The sequence below is a fragment of the Carex rostrata genome, chromosome 23 (assembly GCF_964058835.1).
Source record: "Carex rostrata chromosome 23, lpCarRost1.2, whole genome shotgun sequence".
Classification (NCBI taxonomy): domain Eukaryota; kingdom Viridiplantae; phylum Streptophyta; class Magnoliopsida; order Poales; family Cyperaceae; genus Carex; species Carex rostrata.
In genome coordinates, this window is record NC_135940.1 from 7400490 (window position 1) to 7418691 (window position 18202).

Sequence of the window (18202 nt, forward strand, 5' to 3'; positions counted from 1 at the left end):
AAGAATATGCAGTGATAGAATTATTAATTCTGATAGGATCATATAGCTAGGAGAGATGAATAAAAGGTTCAGAGCTTAGAGATGGCGTTCTTTTCACCGTAGATTAATAAATGATAAAACGAATAAAGATATGAAATAATTAACTTTGGTGGGGCAGTAATTTTTTTTTTCAAATTTCACAGAAACTGCAAATTTGTGAAAGAAGTTCGAATTCTCAACTTTTAGGTAGGTAATTAACCACAATTCTAAAACTTCTTTTACTAACAAACTATGCTACTGCCCCATTTTTAATAGAGTATAAAATAAACTCATGAAGAATACAAAATCAATACAAGAGAGATTTATTATTTAACTATATTAATTTACTTGTTTTATAAAAATTAATTTGAGTTTATTAGTTGCCATGTATGAAATAATGAAAATCAAATTTATGATTATATCATTTATATTTGAATCATAAATACAACTATATCTTAACCTCATTTCTAGCAAGACAACAACTTCCTCTGTGGATTGTTCTCACAAAATTACTTAAAAGTTCTATAAACTTCTAATGACAATATTACATACAAACATATATGTGATCCGGTTATCTTAAAAAGTACGGATAAGACATGAATATATATAGGTAAGGCTACGGTGCTATGGGTTGCATAGAGAGTTATAGTGCTACGGCTTAATATTTGAGTTTTCAAAATCCCAACAGTTGATCCGAACCATTCATCTTGTTCTCCATATTAATATGTGTTTGGAGACCAAATTTTACATTTTTTGAAAAAATTTTACTATTTTTTTTAGATAGGTAGAAAATCAAATATCTAAATGGTGCAGAATTTTTTAGATCAATTGATTTTCTACCTATCTAAAAAAATAGTAAAAAATTTTCAAAAAATGTAAAATTTAGTCTCCAAACACATATTAATATGGAGAATAAGATAAACTGTTCGAATTAACCGTTAGAATTTTGAAAACTCAAATATTGAGCCGTAACACTATAACTCTCTATGCAACTCATAGCACCGTAGTCTTACCCAATATATATAATTCATTTTTAATGAGTAAAACTAATAAGGGTATGAAAATAATTGCACTGTTCCGTACCGTATCCTTAAATATACCCTCCTACCCCTCCTCTATTCTTCTCTATATAACCCCCAAAGAAGCTAAAACCCTTGCCAAACACAGCAAAAAACGTCACATCAGAATTAATTCAAAAATGGAGAGGTGGTTCAAAACCTTACTAACCCTAACGCTAGCCCTAGTCTTGCTCGCTCAAACAGAGGCAAGGGAAATACCAAACCCTAACTCCAACCCCAAAGGCCTCAATGACCAAAAGAACTTTGTAGTCGGTGGCGGTACAGGGTATGGTGGCTATGGCAACCTTCCCGGGCTGCCAACTGTCGGTGGTGGTGCTGGTGCGGGAAGTGTAGTCGGTCTCGGACCGAATGGTCGCCTCGGAGGAATGAGCGGTATAGGTGGCATTGGCGGTGTTAGTGGTTTTCCTGCTGTTGGTGGTGGGATTGTTAGCACTTTCCCTGGCACCGGTGGTGTCGGTGGCTTTGGTACTATACCTGGTGTAGGTGGTTTCGGTGGCGGCGGTGGCGGTAGTACCGGTAGGACACTTCCTTGAAAGCATGGATGAGGAGTGCATATGAAATAATGAAAGCCTGTTTATTTGCAATCTTCAGTGAATTTGTGTGTGGTTTTGGTCTTTTGGGTTTGAATTAGGCTATGGGTCTAGGTTTATATCTTTTGTTCAGTGTCAACTGTCAACTAATTAGAGTTTATAAAGGTTTGTGATTTTTATATATGTTCATTTAGGTTTAGATAACTAGTGTGTTTGTCTAGTAAAATGGTACCATGTAACATGATTTGGTGTTGCTTTTCTTCTGTTAATTATATCTGTTTGATGTTTGTGTAATGTAATTGGTGTTAAGTAGAAGTTAGTCTTATAATACATATCTATCATATATATATATTCGTTAGCAGAAATATTCTGTTTTACATTTAGACTTGGTAGTCCCAAGCTATTTTTTTGTAATACATAATTAATACGCATGCATGATGTGTTGTAGGTTTTGGCACCGTTTTAATTATTCTGTGGAAAATTAGGTCTGTGTGTGGGTGAGATTAATAATTTACTATCATAAGCTTTTGTTTGAATGTTTGAATGTTTGTTTGTTTGTAAGCTTTTGTAGTCAGGAGATTTAGAATTATTATTTTACTCGGTTTGACCGAAATTTCGGATAACTGGCCCATTTAGAATTGTTTTTAGATGCTATATTTAATGCCTCAAATTTTTGAGTTTAGATGCGAACTGTTCGGTCAAAAATCAGACAGCTGGCTGATCGGACCAATTCGCTTCGAAATAAATAAACACTGAACCAAATATAAACTCGAAATCTAAGTTACTAGGTGATATGAATTCAACTTCAACATCAGGTCACAAACAAATTCCGGATATCCCTTGAATTCAAATTTTGAGTTTGAATCAGGACCATCCGGTCAAATCATTTTATGGACAAAATTAACGGAAAATTTTACAACTATTATTTTTGAAATGTTTATATAAAATACACTTTACTAATGATTTCAAAAAAAAGGTCCGTCCTTGTATGAGATATCAAATTATTTCACATTGAATTTTGAATAAAAATAATATTGATTCATAGCACGGTCAATTCCGCACTTTGTAAAGTTGCAGAGTTGCTTTATTTTGACAAGATGTGAAAGATTTTTTTGTCGTTTAAAACTTAAAAAAAATTTGGAGTTGGCAATAAATAAGTGCTTCCTCATTTATGATAAAATTAATCCGGTATCCGGAGAGCATGATGGTAAAAGATATCATCATTAATAATAGGCACAGAGAGGAACATTGGTGATCTTTGGATTCCCAACATGCGGCAGTAGTGCCAAACTATTTCTTTTGAGTGAGTCTATGGTACTATGCATATCACGGGTTGTTATTGTGCTACGGCTCTATATTTGAGTTTTCAAATCCTAACGGTTGATCCGAACCGTTCATCTTGTTCTCCATATTAATATGTGTTTGGAGACCAAATTTTACATTTTTTGAAATTTTTTTACTATTTTTTTAGATATTTAGAAAATCACTTGATCTGAAAATTCTGGACCATTCAAAAACAGTGATTTTCAATAAATCTAAAAAAATAGTAAAAAAATTTCAAAAAATGTAAAATTTGGTCTCCAAACACATATTAATATGGAGAACATGATGAACGGTTCGGATCAACCGTTAGGATTTGAAAACTCGAATATAGAGCCGTAGCACGGTGCCAAATCGTAATATGCATAGTACCATAGACTCACTCATTTCTTTTTAATAATATTTTATCTTGTAATTCATTGTTGGAAATTTGAAATATACGTTTTGGAAAATAGATATGACATAGGCAAACAGCCGATTTTTTTAAAAATACCCAAAAAAATGATTTTATTAAAAATAATCAGTTTTCAACTGAAATTTTAAAAATACCCCCCTCGCAGAAAATATTTGCGCTTTGGAATTTTTATTCCCGCCCGCAGATAATATCTGCGCTCCGACCTTGAAATTACAGATCCACTGCACGTATCTTGAAGCAAATGCACGGCCCGGAATTATTCTTTGGAAGCGCAGAAATTATATGCGCCTCAGATTAAATATTCTGCCCCGCAGAAATTTTATGCGCTCCAACCTTTAAATTATATATCTGCTGCACAGATCTTGAAGCCCCCTTTCTTCTCCAAACCCCACCCCCGTGAAAGCTCTCTCTGCCCGTGAAATCTCTCCGCCAAACCGTACCTGCCACTGCCGCTCTGCCCTGCTCCGTTCTTGCTCCGCCCCGCTCTGTTCTTCTCTTCCCTTCCTCTCTACTGTTGAGACGACAGTGGTGGCCGGTGAACCAGTAAATACCATCCCGAAATCAGGTTAGGCATTTCAATGTAATCAAAGGTATATTAATTGATTGTACCAGTAAATACCGAGTCATCGATTGTACCCGTAATTAATTGATATGCACAACTCTGAAATAATTGAACCAGAATGGGTCATTGGAAAACAACACAAATGGATGGTACCGGTACAAATCAATGAACTTGAAGGTACCAACGCAAATGGATGGAAAACTAGGTTTAAATTGTGATTTAGATGTGAAACAGAGATGTCATGGCATGGTTAATCTTATACAGTCCTCAGTAGCCAATTTTAAAAACAACATCTGGATTAGTCATAATGCACTTATGCACTTAATCAAAAGGTTAATCTTAAAGCCAATATACTATAGCAACTGTGTTTGGAAAAGCAACACCAATTATATGGGACTAGAATGAAATTGTTGTAGGTAAATGAGGGAATTCATTTCTTTATAATAAAATTGTAAGACTCTTTTGTTTCAGTATACAATTTACTTGACCAAATCAGTTAATTTGTATCTAAGATTGAACCTGGATCCAAGAAAACACAGAATGGTAGGATATAGAGGGCATTAAACCACCCAAAAAAAGGAAAAAAAGAAAAAGAAAAACAAGTATTAGACTGACAACAAACTAACATTGCCTGGTGTAGGGAAGCTTTTAGAGTTAAAGTAGAAATAAGACACTAAAAATTCGTAAAAACATGTCCCCTTTCATTTCGGAAGCAATGGATTTTAGTATTTGGACACAAACTTTCTAAACAAACCGCTTCACCAAAAACCCTAAAAATCTCATAATTACGGGTTTTTAGTGTCATGGCATGGTACTGGTACGATTCAAGATCATGGGCATGACACTGTTAACTGCATTAGTCTCCTTTAGACTATCTGGTTTTTACTTTTTTTTCTATGAATTAAGTGAAATTTCAGATTTTCTACTTTTCTGGTTTATTGCATTAGGCTAGCTTGAAGTATTGTTTTCTATTTCTCTAAGACTTGGACTTATGCTATGTAATTTTTATTGATTAGTGAGCATACCTCTGCTGGCCTTTCCCTAAAAAAAATGTAGGATGTCTAATTTAGCATATTGTAGCATGTCTAATTTTTTTTTTAATGTAGGATGGCGGCTAGGGGAATACCACCACCCGACCCTGATCTTGAGCCAATTCCCGAGGATAGCACCGAACATTTCAGTCCTCTATTATGGATGACTCACACAGAGCACCGAGTCTCACTGGCATCTGTTGAGGTACTTGATTGTTTTTTTAAGTTTAAATTTTGTCGAGTTCTCGTATTTTCAGTTTTTTATGTTGTTTATTTTTTTCAACGCAGAGTGAGGACACTGTAGATGCCAGGAGTCGGCATCCTGGTATACAGTACTACCCGTTGATGGACCGGTATCTGCAGAATTTGAGATTGCACCATTTGGTCGATATTATGGAGTCGGAGACTAAGGCCATTAATGGGTCCCTCATTGCAGGACTAGTAGAGCGATGGCGCCCTGAGACTCAGACGTTCCACTTACCATTCGGAGAGATGACAGTGACTCTCCAGGACGTGAGTGTCCTATGGGGTCTGCCCATCCAGGGCGAGCCCGTTGGTGGCATATCTGACCCCCCCCCCCCCGAGGAGAATGACGACATGATTAATAACAGACTCGCAGAGCTATTGGGAGCGGAAGGAGATATACGAGATAATAGTGGGAAGTCCAGGTACGCTCTGAAGAAGACGAAGCTGCGAGCTCTGCCCATCCAGGTATGAGGCTTGGTTCGTACGTGTCGGCATGGCCTCGGTGTATCTCGAGGGGCATTACGGCAATTTTCTTCGCGCGAAGATATTCGCAGATGATGATTATACTCCCACTGGCCGGAAAGGTGCTCGTCAGGTAATGCATCTAAAACAACACATTATTTTTTAACAGCCTGAACCTTTTTTCATAATTTTTTTTCTAACCTTGTTTTTTTTAGCTGCTGGTAGCGCTTAAAGGCGCCGCACGTTCAATTATTTGTCTTGGAAAAGTAGGCTACAGAGCGGTCGGGCATGCGATCTTGAACTTGGTTGCCCCCTGCATTGAGGACTACGGCCACGAGGCAAAGCTAGTCACCATGCTACGAGACGCCGGAGAGGATATTGATTGGCGCAAAATAAAGGCGGACGAGCCTGACGCGCCACCTGTTCTGAACAGTGAGATGCCACCGACCCCCACAAAGCAGCCAGAGTGGGACTATCATCCTTGGGTACTACGTGTTAGTTTGTAATAATCTAGAAATCAATAATACGATAAATTATCATAAAGCTTTGTTTATGAATTGAATGTTTATTTATATATCATTTTGTTGCCTTGAGTATTATTGAATTTATGGATCATTTCGAGTTCATGACTGAAATTGTGAAACTCCATAATATAGATGATATATACTCTTAAAAAGTCACTGACCAAGGTAATTAGCAGGAACACTAATTACCGCGATAAGGTTAGTATGTGGATTAAAAGATGGTTAAGTTTTACAAACCACCTGACACGAGATGTCATTTTAATCACATAGATACATGTTCTAGGAACATGGTATTTGACAGACCCCGAATGAAACATTAAATAGAATTGTGTTTGTGTCATTAATGTTTTAATTCAGTGTCAGGTTCTACAGTATGAGGTATTTATCGTTCCCATTGAGAAATATGTATGTGTGATTGTTATCTAACGCTGTCCGTAAAAAGCAGTCATAACGGTAGCTTTTCCATATGTATAGCTTAGCTGAGGAAGTGATAGTTTACCAAGAATACTATTTGTCCCTCGTATTTTATATGAGCTATAGCATCATTGGGCCCCTTGATAGAGTAAGATTATTTGCTAGCGGTATAATTACAAGAGTAATTATATTTGATAATCTGCTCAAGATCAAGAAAATATTCAGTTAGCAAGGATGACACACATCAACCTTGAAACTAATCTAATAGCTATGAGACAGAAGAACAGACACAAGTAAATTGTTTACTGGATCGTGATATTGTACTGTATAGCATCATCTGTGTAATTGGATGGTCATGATGTATACTGCCAGATACCGCTCATGATTATAGAAGTTAAAACAGTTTTAACTCTATTTACCAACATAACACAGATCCTATTGGGTCACACCATATAGGAGTTAATCGGAGAATCTTATTGTGATTGATTATAAATTGATTATGATCAATAATAAGATGGTTATAATTAATTATATGTGTTATAATTAAATTATAAATGTTATGTAAAAATAACAAGCAAAAACATTGGTTAATTTATAAACGTGTGTGACACGTTGTATAAAAGTTAACCGGTTAATTTATAAATGTGCAGGACACGTTGTACAAATTACCGAAACAACAACCGCAAGAAATATAATTGTTCAAAATAATTATACGAATATTATTTGTATTCGGGCCGAGGGCATTCGGGTCTTTTCAGATTCGTACTTATCCGCATGACATGTCATCGATCCTATCCAGATGACACGTCATCAATCCTATCCACATAACACCTCACCCCCTAGGTGGCATGCCTTGTCATAGGGGTATTTTGGTCTTTTCACATCATTTTAGAGGCTATAAATAGAGGGGTGCATGGAGAGAATAAAATACTAATTCACTCATACCGTTTCGTGTCGAAACGAATCGGTATTTTCTCTCTTTCTCGGTTTCTCTCCCAAATAGTGTTTCGGTTGAGAAAAGAAAGTTAATCGTAGTTGACGTATAATCTTGCGGGTTGTTGTGAAGTATATTTACGGGATCGATGAATAGTGTTTTCTCGAATTTTGCGGTATGTCAGTTTTGCTTATTGATGAAACTGAGTAACCGAAAATTCGTGTTTACCGGTTTTCGTCTTTTTCTTCGTGAATAGTGTTTTTGCATAATTCTGCGGTTTATAGTATTTCTGGCAAAAGAAATAAACCGCTCTCCGGTTAGTCCTGGTGGATAACCGATAGAGGCACCATACGTTTGGTGCTCCGAGGAGAATCATTCCCGTGATCTAGCTCTACTCGCTCGGTCTGCATTCCAACTGTGATTTGAAAACAAGGTATAAATATGCTATATTAATCTATTTAATTGGTAAGTAGATTAAAGTTTTAGAAATCAATCATGGAGTAGATCTGTAAAATGATTAAATTGGGTTTTGATGCCAAAGGAATACTGAAGGTGGACCGCCTTGGAAAGTTTTCTGACATACCCCGTTTAATCCTGAGCTTAAGTTGGCCGTAGAAATTTTTGTTCTACGGTTATTCCGCAGCTTAAGCCTAAACGGGTTTTGGTTACCCTGAAACCCAACACTACGCATGGCCAGTTGGCACGCCTACCGTAATATAATTGTTACAAAATATAATATAATTGTTAGAAAACTTTATATAGAATAATAATAAAAAATAAAAATAAATGACACCATAATATAATTGTTACAAAACATCACAACCCACAACAATATACACAAAAAAAGGACAGGAAAAGCTGTGTAAAGTAGAACCGGAGAGAATAGCGCCAAATGTCTGGCGAAATTAAAAGCCCGAAGCGCATATATTTTCTGCGCTTCCAAAGAATAATTCCGGACCGCTCATTTGCTTTAAGATCCGTGCAGCGGATCTGTAATTTCAAGGTCGGAGCGCAGATATTATCTGCGGGCGGGAATAAAAATTTCAGAGCGCAAATATTTTCTTCGGAGGGGTATTTTTAAAATTTCAGTTGAAAACTGGTTATTTTTAATAAAATCATTTTTTTTTTGGGTATTTTTAAAAAATCGGGGCAAACAGAGAATAAAACTAGTAGTACCGTCAACAAAGGTAATGTTTTTGTGTAAAGGAAGCACCAGTTTTAAAAAATAATAATAATAATAAATAAATAAATAGATCTGAACCCTTCCTTTGACTCAGAAAAAATGTTTCTTTTCATCAATTTTCTCACGATACCAACGGAAAGCAAAAAAAAAAAAAATCTTGAGTAGAGACGGAGCATTTTTTTTTATGAGAGAGCATTGCTATCCCACCTTAGGAACGCCTAACTGGATATCTAGAATAAGCAAACGAATTTGGATCCTTTGAATTACTTCAAAGTTCGAGTTTAGATCCGGACCGTCTAATCAGAATTTGCACAACTATTAAAGTGCTCTATGAATGTCAATATGGCCCGAATTGGTCCGGATCTAACTTAAATTTTAAGTTATTTTAAAGGATTCGGATCCACGTAAAATAGTTTAGAGATATTGACATTGGTGTTTTGACTGTGTAGTATTCAAGTTATTTGTTTTTTTATTTATTATTTTGACTCTATTGTTCTATTGTTTGTAAGATACATAAATTAAAATACCAATATCAATATCTTTTACCCATAATTTTTTTTTTACGTGATGACTTATTTATTTTCCTTGGCTGCTATCAGATGAAAAAAAAAAGTAGGTGGATGGTTTCTCTATCCTATTTTTTTTTTCGAAATCTAGCTTTCAAATTCATAAAAGTTCTAATTATTAAATAAATAAATTCAGCATAAAGTAAATATATCACAGCTGGACATCTGCCTCCATCTTAGCCGTCCAAATGAGATCTGCCACATCTGCAAATCTTGAACTGATACAATTAATGGATCAATGCATTGAACAGCTCAATGCTGCTGACACTGTTTCTAACTTGTTCTAGTGCAGGCCAAGTGGCAAAAAATTTAAAAAAGAGAACAACTGGTTGCAGCTGGCCAGAATTCCTACACTAATTAGCATCAAAATATTCTTTGTAGATTAAAAGAAGAAAAAAGAAAGGAAAAATCGCACCTCTCCGCAACAATAGTACAGAGAAACCATATTTTCTTGAGGTAACAATATTTCTCTTTGGATCACAGCTGTCCGATGGGACCTCGTGCCTTTCATATCTCACTGTGACTCATGTTTTATATTTTTATTTTCAAAATTTAAACTATCAATTCAAACTGCTTAACATAATATCAATACTAAAATACACTTGAGATGAAATTTTATATATTTTGAAAATTATTTACTATTTTATAAAAATTATAAAATTTGGTCTCCAAAATATCACTAGCAGTAAATACAGAACTCGTTACAATTATTGACTAACTTCATTTCAATTAAAGCAAACTATTTAAATTGATATATTTTTATTCAGTTCAGGGGATTTATTTATTTCTTATTCAACAAATGAACAAATAGAAAATAAAATAAAAACTAATGTTGCCGTATCTGAATTGAAAGCTAGTTATTAATTAGGAATAATATCCCTTTCATGTTTAGAAATATTGTTATTGTCTGTCTTTGTTCAATTTAGTTTCTTCCTCACTGCTCAGAAATAATTATCTGCGCCTGTTGCTGGTCCCACGCTACAGAAACTAACTACATTATCTCAAGTCCTCAACTATTTACTAGGGAATTCGTATCTTCTGAAAACTAAAAATTCTGAGGTACTGCAGAAATAATTTGCACCGTTTGATCCACATCGGCACGAATATTTAAAAGGTTTTTGTAAATTTTCAACTTGAGGAGGTCCAGATGATGATGGAACAAAATTTGAGATATGTAGAGAACAAGGACTCATTCACTTGGCCACAGAATAATGCCTAACTGACATCAGCCTTTGTAGGCCCCATACCATAGGTATAAAAGTTTGTTGGGCTGGCCCACATAACTGTAGACAATTTTTTCTAATATATCCTCTGTCAAATGGTCTCTTATTGTAGACCCCTTTTTTTTTATAATATATTCTCTGTGAAATAGTACTTTGGATAACTGCTTTTCTCAATCCGACAGGATAAATCATCCTTAAAAAGGGGGGAAAAATATTTATAAAACGACTGAACTACTCGTTCTTTTCTGTATACTAATAGTTTGGGAATTTTACAAGAAAATAGATTAATAGAATTAATGCAACAAGAAACTACAGCCTCTACAATTATGTCACACTTTAAAAATAAATAAATAAATAACATTAGCGCATTAGGCCCTTGTCCTTTGTCCTTTTTCGTTGTCTTTTAATATTCCTAGTTTCCTACCTTGCAAACTTCTACCTTTTATTTTTTTAATAAAATGTACACAGAGCTTTTCATACTAAAAAGTTAATATTAATATTTATAATAGTTTGACGACATCGAGCCTAAGCCTAAGAATTAATGCATTCCGATAAAAGATTATTTAAAGGATAGTGTAAAACAAGGGCCACACATAAGAATTCAGATCCACTGCAATACCTGGCCATATAGAATGAATGAGATATGAGTTGTCAGCTTTAATCTGGCACAGATCTCAAAGAAAAACCTCCTCCCCCTGTATTTCAGATAGACGCCTGTATATACATAGTCAGTACCTCAGATACATCATACATGAATCAAAAAAAAGATACATCATACATCACATCACATTTAACAGCTCTGGAGACGATATTTAGTTGATCTGCTTTAAGTTTGGCTACACGGAATCACTGTGAAGGATTCCTATCCAAAAAGGAGAAACCTATTATACAGAGTTAATTAAGGAGATCTTTTCGCCATTTAAGTAAGAGTTGAATATGTGGCCATGTATTAATTTGCTTGTTAATCGTCCTTTTTGTGAGAGGTCCCCGTAGAACATTAGCGTGCTTCTGAAAAACCGTTGATGGTTGGTGTGACACCTTTGAGTTCTACTTCACGGATTGCCAGAGGGAAATACTTTCAGAATCGCAATTAACAATTAACCAATTTCTATAAATTTGTATCTTCTGCATTAATGCACCGTTTAAGTTCAGATCAGGTCCGTTTGTTAAAGAAACCTCGTGCATTACAATGGTGGACCAGATTTGCCCGGATTCTGATCGGACAGTTCGGAATTAAACTCAAACGATGTGTTAATGCAGAGAGGATGCGGGGACAATATTTCAACTGGACCAGACCTCGACAGTTTAAAGGCATCGAATGCCGTTTCCCCGTATGAAGCATACCTGGCCCCCGGACCAGTGTTTATACGATATTTTTCAATTGAATTTCTCTGATCCTGATATTTTACATCTTGTTTGGATGGAGAGTAGAGGAAAGAAGGGAATTGAAAGAAAAGAAAATATTTTATCGAATCGTATTTAGTTAACAAAATTATGTCAAAGGTGCAGAGTATAGATTTAATATTGTATCATTATAATTAATAGAATCGATTTTGTTACAAATATTTAAAGTGCACCAGATAGAAAGAAATTTTGTTACAAATATTTTAAAAAAAAAACACAAACACCTAATCTTATCTTACATATATAATTCTTAGACAATTTCTTTTTTTTCACAATCCTACAACAGCCACCGAATATCTCATTAACTTTCTAAATTTTATTCAGCCAAACAAAAAATAAGATTAAACGTTAGATTTATTTTTCCTTGTTAATCATCTAAACACAAAAAAGTTAAATATGTTAATCTTTCTTTCTATTCCAATCAATTCTTTATATTCTTCACCTCCCCTATCTCTACTCTCCATCCAAACAGGGTCTTAGTGTTGCCATTTTAGTATGTTTTAGCGCACTCAACACAAAAGGGAAAGGCAATGTCCAGAGTCCAGAGATAATGAGATATACATGCACATCCAGTGTTACAAGTAAATTTCAACTCAAAAAATGTAGCAGACATAACAGAACACACACAACACATGTGAAACTCACAAACGCATACAGACAGATAGAGGGGGGAGGAGAGAGATAGAAAGAGAGACTAACAAACTAGGCAACATGAAAATATCATCAATATACCAAACAGTAATGTAATATAACAAAATGTTCTCAGTTCTCAGTAGGAGGCAATGGCCATATAAAGACAGCAAGAGTTACTTCAAGATCCGCATTTGAATCCATGGCAAACTGAGAGGATGATGATGAGGATAAGGGCGATGATTATGCCAAGCACAATGAGCTTGATTTTCATGTTTTGGAGCCACATCTTGCGTCGCACCTGGGTTCCCTGCTGTCTGAAGTCTTGTGCCTGAAAACATTCAAATAATTAAAATGAAGTTAGAAAACCTAGTAAACCAATGAGATACCGAGAAAAGAAAATAATGAAAAGGAGCAACTTCACTAATTCCATACTGTCCAAAATCCAACATATACTATGCCTTGAAAATTCAGATTATACTGAATTTCTTTTTTTTTTCTTTCTTTTTTTAGTTTAAGCCACTGTAGGCAGATTATGCTGAAGTTCAAATAACTGTACCCTTCTATTAACCAAGTTCCCTCCAAATTAAAGAATCATAAAATAAGCATAGTATAAAGAAAATGATTAAAAAAAATGGTATATAAAATATCACAAGTAGTTGGTTATATCATTTCATATATGGACACAATAGGATAATGAGTTAACTTACCAATATGGTGAGTCAAATAGAGCTAAATGGCATAAATCAAATAGAGGTAAACCCTAACCATTCTCAATGCCACATGAGAATCTTTGGCCAATAGAAACATATTATGTCATAGCAGTGCATCATGGCCTAAAGAACTTAGTACAGGAATCATTTCAAAATACTGGGACAAAGGATAACATGGTATATCATTGATAGAAGAGAAAATACAACAAAAAAAAAAAAAACAGACAGTGCACCTGGCCCAGTCAATTTTTAGGTGCAGGAATTAAAAGGTTAGTGTCAAAACATTAAAAAGAAACAGTCTGTGCATCTCTACGCAACCACATGTGTCATGACAACAAGAAACCGTAAAAAGGAATAGAAGTACAACAGCATGAAGAACCAAATTTCTGAAGCATGTACCTGGGAGCGAAGGTTCTCTGTTTTGTCAACAAGCAGCTCAATTTTCTCGCCTCGATCAAGAACCTGAAATGGAAAGTGTGTGAGAAAATTAGAATTTAACTATTGACAAACAAGTGCTCCTCATAAACTTGATTTTATCACCTTTTCTATGTTCTCCATCATGACCCCTTTGACTTCTGAGACTTGTGCTTTGACTTTAGCCATCTTGCTTATCTCTTCTGGGTGATCCACACAGTACTGCATGTGCTCCTTCAGTTTTGACCTAATAAAAGAAATAGTTGTGTTATAAATTTATATGCTACGCTTCCAAATTGGTTAGAAAGTTCCAACTCTAGTGCCTGTATGTATTCTATTTGCACAATGACATGTCTTTAGGAAAATAATTCGCACAAGTCATCGTCAGAACCTCAAGAATCCCAAATCTGCTTATGCCACTAATATACCAGTGCAAAAACCTTAACACCCCCCCCCCCCCCCCCCCAAACAAATAAACAAACAAACAAAAAAAAAACGACCTGACAGTAGGTTTAGGAAAGAGTGTGTCTGTTCTTTTTGGAAGCGAGGCGCAACCAATGACCCAAACAGTCCGATGCCCGCTCAGAACTGTCCGATTCGCTTCATGATTCATGCATGCTTGATCAGCACAAATATTGGAGCTGCGCGCACGAATCATGAAGTGAATCGGATTGTTCCGAGCAGGCATCGGACCACGGACCAATTTGGGTCCGGTGCCCATCAGACGCACCCCGCTCCCATTCTTCTTACATGGTGTATATATTCAGGGGTGTACAGGTTCTATACTTGATTCTTTTTTGAGGTTTCTACTGCTGTTTTGTCCAAAACTTCACTAGACAGAATGATAAAACAAAGCCTATGTTATCAGCTTATGTTGGTATAAGAACGAGATATTATAGAGCTAAAGCTAGAAATAGAAATATGTATGTATAGAGCTTATATTTCCTTTTTTCATGTTATTCTTTTTCATTTTTAGATTACTTATGTGCATAGTATTGTAAATAAACCTTTGATTTTCTTATCAATATATTGTTGGCACTGCCAACCTTCAAAAAAAAAAAAGAACGAGATATTATAATATTATACTCTGAACACCATGCTTCATAAGAACCTCTTTGTAAGTGCAGCAACTTACGCAAAATCACGGTTAAGGCCATTGGCTTGGGCACTTGCAGCTTTGCCACCCCCAAATCGCTTCATGAAGTCTTCCTTGACTCGCTCGAGAAATGCGATAGGAACTTGCCTACCGACTGACTCAACCGCAACCACACAATAAGCTACAAAAAGAAACATAACAGAGGAGAACTTAGGAAAAGTAGATCTGGCAATATGTAGAAGCAGGTCTATTCACTTGATTACAAATGGCTGAGATTTAAATTATTTCCCAAAATACACAGGTAGGCCATGGATGACAGTGCTTATTCATCCACTTGTCTATTAAATTTGTTCATTTCTATGCTCTCTTCATTCTATTTTCACTCACAAGGTGGCCATGGATGAAGCTTTCAATTCAACCCTCCTAACTGGAAACATCTTAAAGAAATGAAGAGTCAGCACTAACACGAGTGCAACTAAAAAACAAGTACTAATTGCAAATTTTCAATCATTAAGGGTGACACTAAATACAAATACTCCAGGAAAGGGGCCATAATGAGAAAGGGGAGGTAGCACAATTGGCTAGGAAAATGTTCTAGAGTTGTTATACCCAAAGGTCGAGAGTTCGATTCCCCCTCACGAACCTTGGTAGCTACTACCAAGTTTTCAAAAAAAAAAAAAAAACAAATACTCCAGGAAAGGGGCCAATAATAAACAAAAGTAAACCCAGAGCAGAAGTATTGTTTGTTAATTATATAAACTTGACAAGTGAATACATACTAAAATTTATTAGTTTATAATGGAAAAATATGAAATTAAACATAATATATGCATAAAGTGGAAATCTTATGAAAAACTACAAAATGATACCCATAATTTGGAATAAAGACGTAACCAGGGAACAAGTGCCTAGTCAGTTGCATCGCAAAATCATTAAATTGCGAGTTATGATATGCAGACCAGAAGGGAAAATTTGGTAAATCCCACTCTGCTGACTGAAAGAACTAAAACAGAGGCAAGTTGAGGCACTCTTATCCTCATAGTTACCGAATCTTGGTAATCTACATTTACTGAATAATACTAAAAACAACATATCTATTACCAGAATCAATAAAGGTTCATATAACTAACTTCCTCTATTGCTTTGTCACTATTTAAGAAATAATATATAACTACAGAAAAAAAAGCAGAAAAGAACGGATGGAAATAAAAACTGAAGGATCAAATTGAATTATACGAACTAATGTAGACAATACAGAAAGCAAAACTAAGGAAAATGTTTTAGTTCAGTTCTGAAAAAATAGCAAAATACTAATAATGATATTTTCATCATTAGGGAAACTCAATCAATTAAGATCCTGAAAAAAAAAAAACTACAAAGAGGCAGAGATTGATTATATACTGCTAAATCATAACTCGCATATGGTAGTGAAGACAAAAACCAATCTTCAATAAGAAAATGATAGATCAGATCATTAGACGAAAGAACATGATCCCTGGATACGACCAGATCTGGATTAAATTTGATGAAGAAAATAAGGAACAACAATAACAATAGTACTACGACAACTGGATCTGAACCACATATACCAAACAAACACAAATCAGACCAATCAAAACCCTCCTAATCAGCTGAAGTAACCATCAACTTTCAAACTGCACATAATAATGAAAATCAAAGATAGATCTGGATCGAAGAATTAGAAAAACTTACTGAATCCATCCTCGACGAGGTAGTTAAAAGTGTGGCCATCGCAGTTGTATGTGAACTTGTTGTTGCTAGCAGGAAGCTTCTGGAGGCACTGAGAGGCGATGGTGGTGAAGTTTCCGCTGAACTCGGTGTACTCCGCCAAAATCACCGTGCCACGCGCGACGAAGCTGTAGATCAGCGATTGCTGCCCCATCTAGGTTTCGCTTGCTCTACGACTGATGGATTGGTTATTGCTCACTTCTCTGCTGCTTCGCTCTCGCTAGATCTAGCGAGAGAGCGAATTTTGGGGCGGTGGAGGTTATAAATGGAAATCGACACTTTTAATTTGCTTTTATTTCTATTTACGGGTGCGGGAGAGGGGAAAGGAACAACAGTACGAAATGGAGATCACGATTGTTAGGATACTGGAAATGAGGGATGGACGCTTGAGCTTTGGTTTTGTACTGTGCTAACGAGTACTGATTCTCTAAGGTAACTCAAATTTTGAGTTTAAAAGAGGACCGACGACCGAGGACCGTTCGATCAGAATCCGGCCAGAGGTAGAATGCCCGGGACTCTATTAATATTCGTGTCAAACAGATCTGACGGTTCCAAACTAAAACTCAAAATTTGAGTTGCTTTAGGTGATATTGAATTCCTGTATAACCGTACAAGGCTCTTAGGATAATACGCTATACACACACATACGCCTTGTATATTTTAAAATATAACCCCGACAATTTCGTCAATTTAAAGCATCTTGTCAGCTGTGGTTAGATTATTAGTTAGGTATGAAAGTTTTTAAATTACTTGCATATGAAGATAACACCTTATTTATTAAACTAGATATAAATTTCAAAGAGTGAGTTATGGTAATATGCGTACTACACCACGGCTCATGTTATGCACTTATATTTTTAATTTTAAGTTTAAAACAATTTTTAAAAAAAATAACAGCCGATTTAAACCGTTTAACGTGATTTTCATATAAATTAAAGTTTATATTTTTTTTAATTTTATTTATTACTTTTTTAGATAATTAGAAAATTACTTGATTTGAAAATTCTGAACTATAAAAAATATAACTTTTTTCTACCTATCTAATGAGATAGTAAAATAATTCTAAAAAAATAATATTAGTCTACAAGTACATTTTCATACAACACATGGTTCGAATCCACTATTTAAATTTTTAAAATAGAGATGGATCCATAACACGGGGCAATCTGCCAAAATTTTTATTAATATCATTTCAAAAAAAAAAAACCACTGAAATTGAAAAATTCAAAAAATACTAAAGTCTCCAATTCAATCTGCGATTGCAAAAAATAGAATAATTAGAAGGAATAAAACTCGTAAGATATTTAGGGGGAAAAAAAGGTATTGTCAATAAATTTCTCAGACAGAACGATTAGACAAAAAAAGGAATCGGCGCTGAAAAGTTCTCCCCCACGTAACCGTGTTCCTCCTGTCATTAAAAATTGGTTACCGCATAAGAATTGTGACTCAGAAACTTCGACAACATAGCTAAATTTCTGCTGCTCCTTCTAGATGAGATATCTATCCCTTCTAATTATTCTTTCCCGTCCTTTTCATTTCCTAGCAAATAGAATACAGTTATAAAAATTTTAATTGCACAAGGTCGGGCTACGATAATATTCTATAGGGGGGATTTCACGTATACCCCTCAAAAACTTCAATATTACGTATTTCCCCCTCTAAATTTTAAAATTACATATTTCCCCATCT

General features: G+C 35.2%; 3 protein-coding genes across 3 annotated transcripts; 2 read left to right on the forward strand and 1 right to left on the reverse strand.

The window, feature by feature from the left end:
* Positions 1-1171: 1171 nt before the first annotated feature.
* On the forward strand, positions 1172-1886 carry LOC144575018 (uncharacterized). Its single transcript, XM_078325134.1, has 2 exons — positions 1172-1741; positions 1784-1886. The coding sequence occupies exon 1, from the start codon at positions 1217-1219 to the stop codon at positions 1628-1630; it is 414 nt and encodes a 137-aa protein (XP_078181260.1). The 5' UTR covers positions 1172-1216; the 3' UTR covers positions 1631-1741; positions 1784-1886.
* A 3805-nt stretch (positions 1887-5691) lies between these two features.
* On the forward strand, positions 5692-6169 carry LOC144574647 (uncharacterized). The gene is made up of 2 exons (XM_078324656.1): positions 5692-5796; positions 5879-6169. Exons 1-2 carry the CDS (start codon positions 5695-5697, stop codon positions 6167-6169), a joined length of 393 nt encoding a protein of 130 aa, XP_078180782.1. The 5' UTR covers positions 5692-5694.
* Positions 6170-12471: 6302 nt separating this feature from the next.
* Positions 12472-16917, reverse strand: LOC144575123 (vesicle-associated membrane protein 721). Its single transcript, XM_078325242.1, has 5 exons — positions 16478-16917; positions 14804-14945; positions 13795-13915; positions 13654-13716; positions 12472-12872 (listed from the first exon to the last, which is right to left on the reverse strand). The coding sequence occupies exons 1-5, from the start codon at positions 16665-16667 to the stop codon at positions 12723-12725; spliced, it is 666 nt and encodes a 221-aa protein (XP_078181368.1). The 5' UTR covers positions 16668-16917; the 3' UTR covers positions 12472-12722.
* Positions 16918-18202: the final 1285 nt, after the last annotated feature.

Bases quoted from the DNA above. Each gene is read 5' to 3' on its own strand.
- LOC144574647 (XM_078324656.1), top strand. From the start codon at position 5,695: ATGGCCTCGGTGTATCTCGAGGGGCATTACGGCAATTTTCTTCGCGCG. The intron at 5,797-5,878 runs GTAATGCATCTA...TGTTTTTTTTAG, and splicing joins GCCGGAAAGGTGCTCGTCAG to CTGCTGGTAGCGCTTAAAGG.
- LOC144575018 (XM_078325134.1), top strand. From the start codon at position 1,217: ATGGAGAGGTGGTTCAAAACCTTACTAACCCTAACGCTAGCCCTAGTC.
- LOC144575123 (XM_078325242.1), bottom strand. From the start codon at position 16,667: ATGGGGCAGCAATCGCTGATCTACAGCTTCGTCGCGCGTGGCACGGTG. The intron at 13,916-14,803 runs GTAAGTTGCTGC...TTCTTTTATTAG, and splicing joins GGCCTTAACCGTGATTTTGC to GTCAAAACTGAAGGAGCACA. The intron at 13,717-13,794 runs GTGATAAAATCA...TTTCCATTTCAG, and splicing joins TGATGGAGAACATAGAAAAG to GTTCTTGATCGAGGCGAGAA.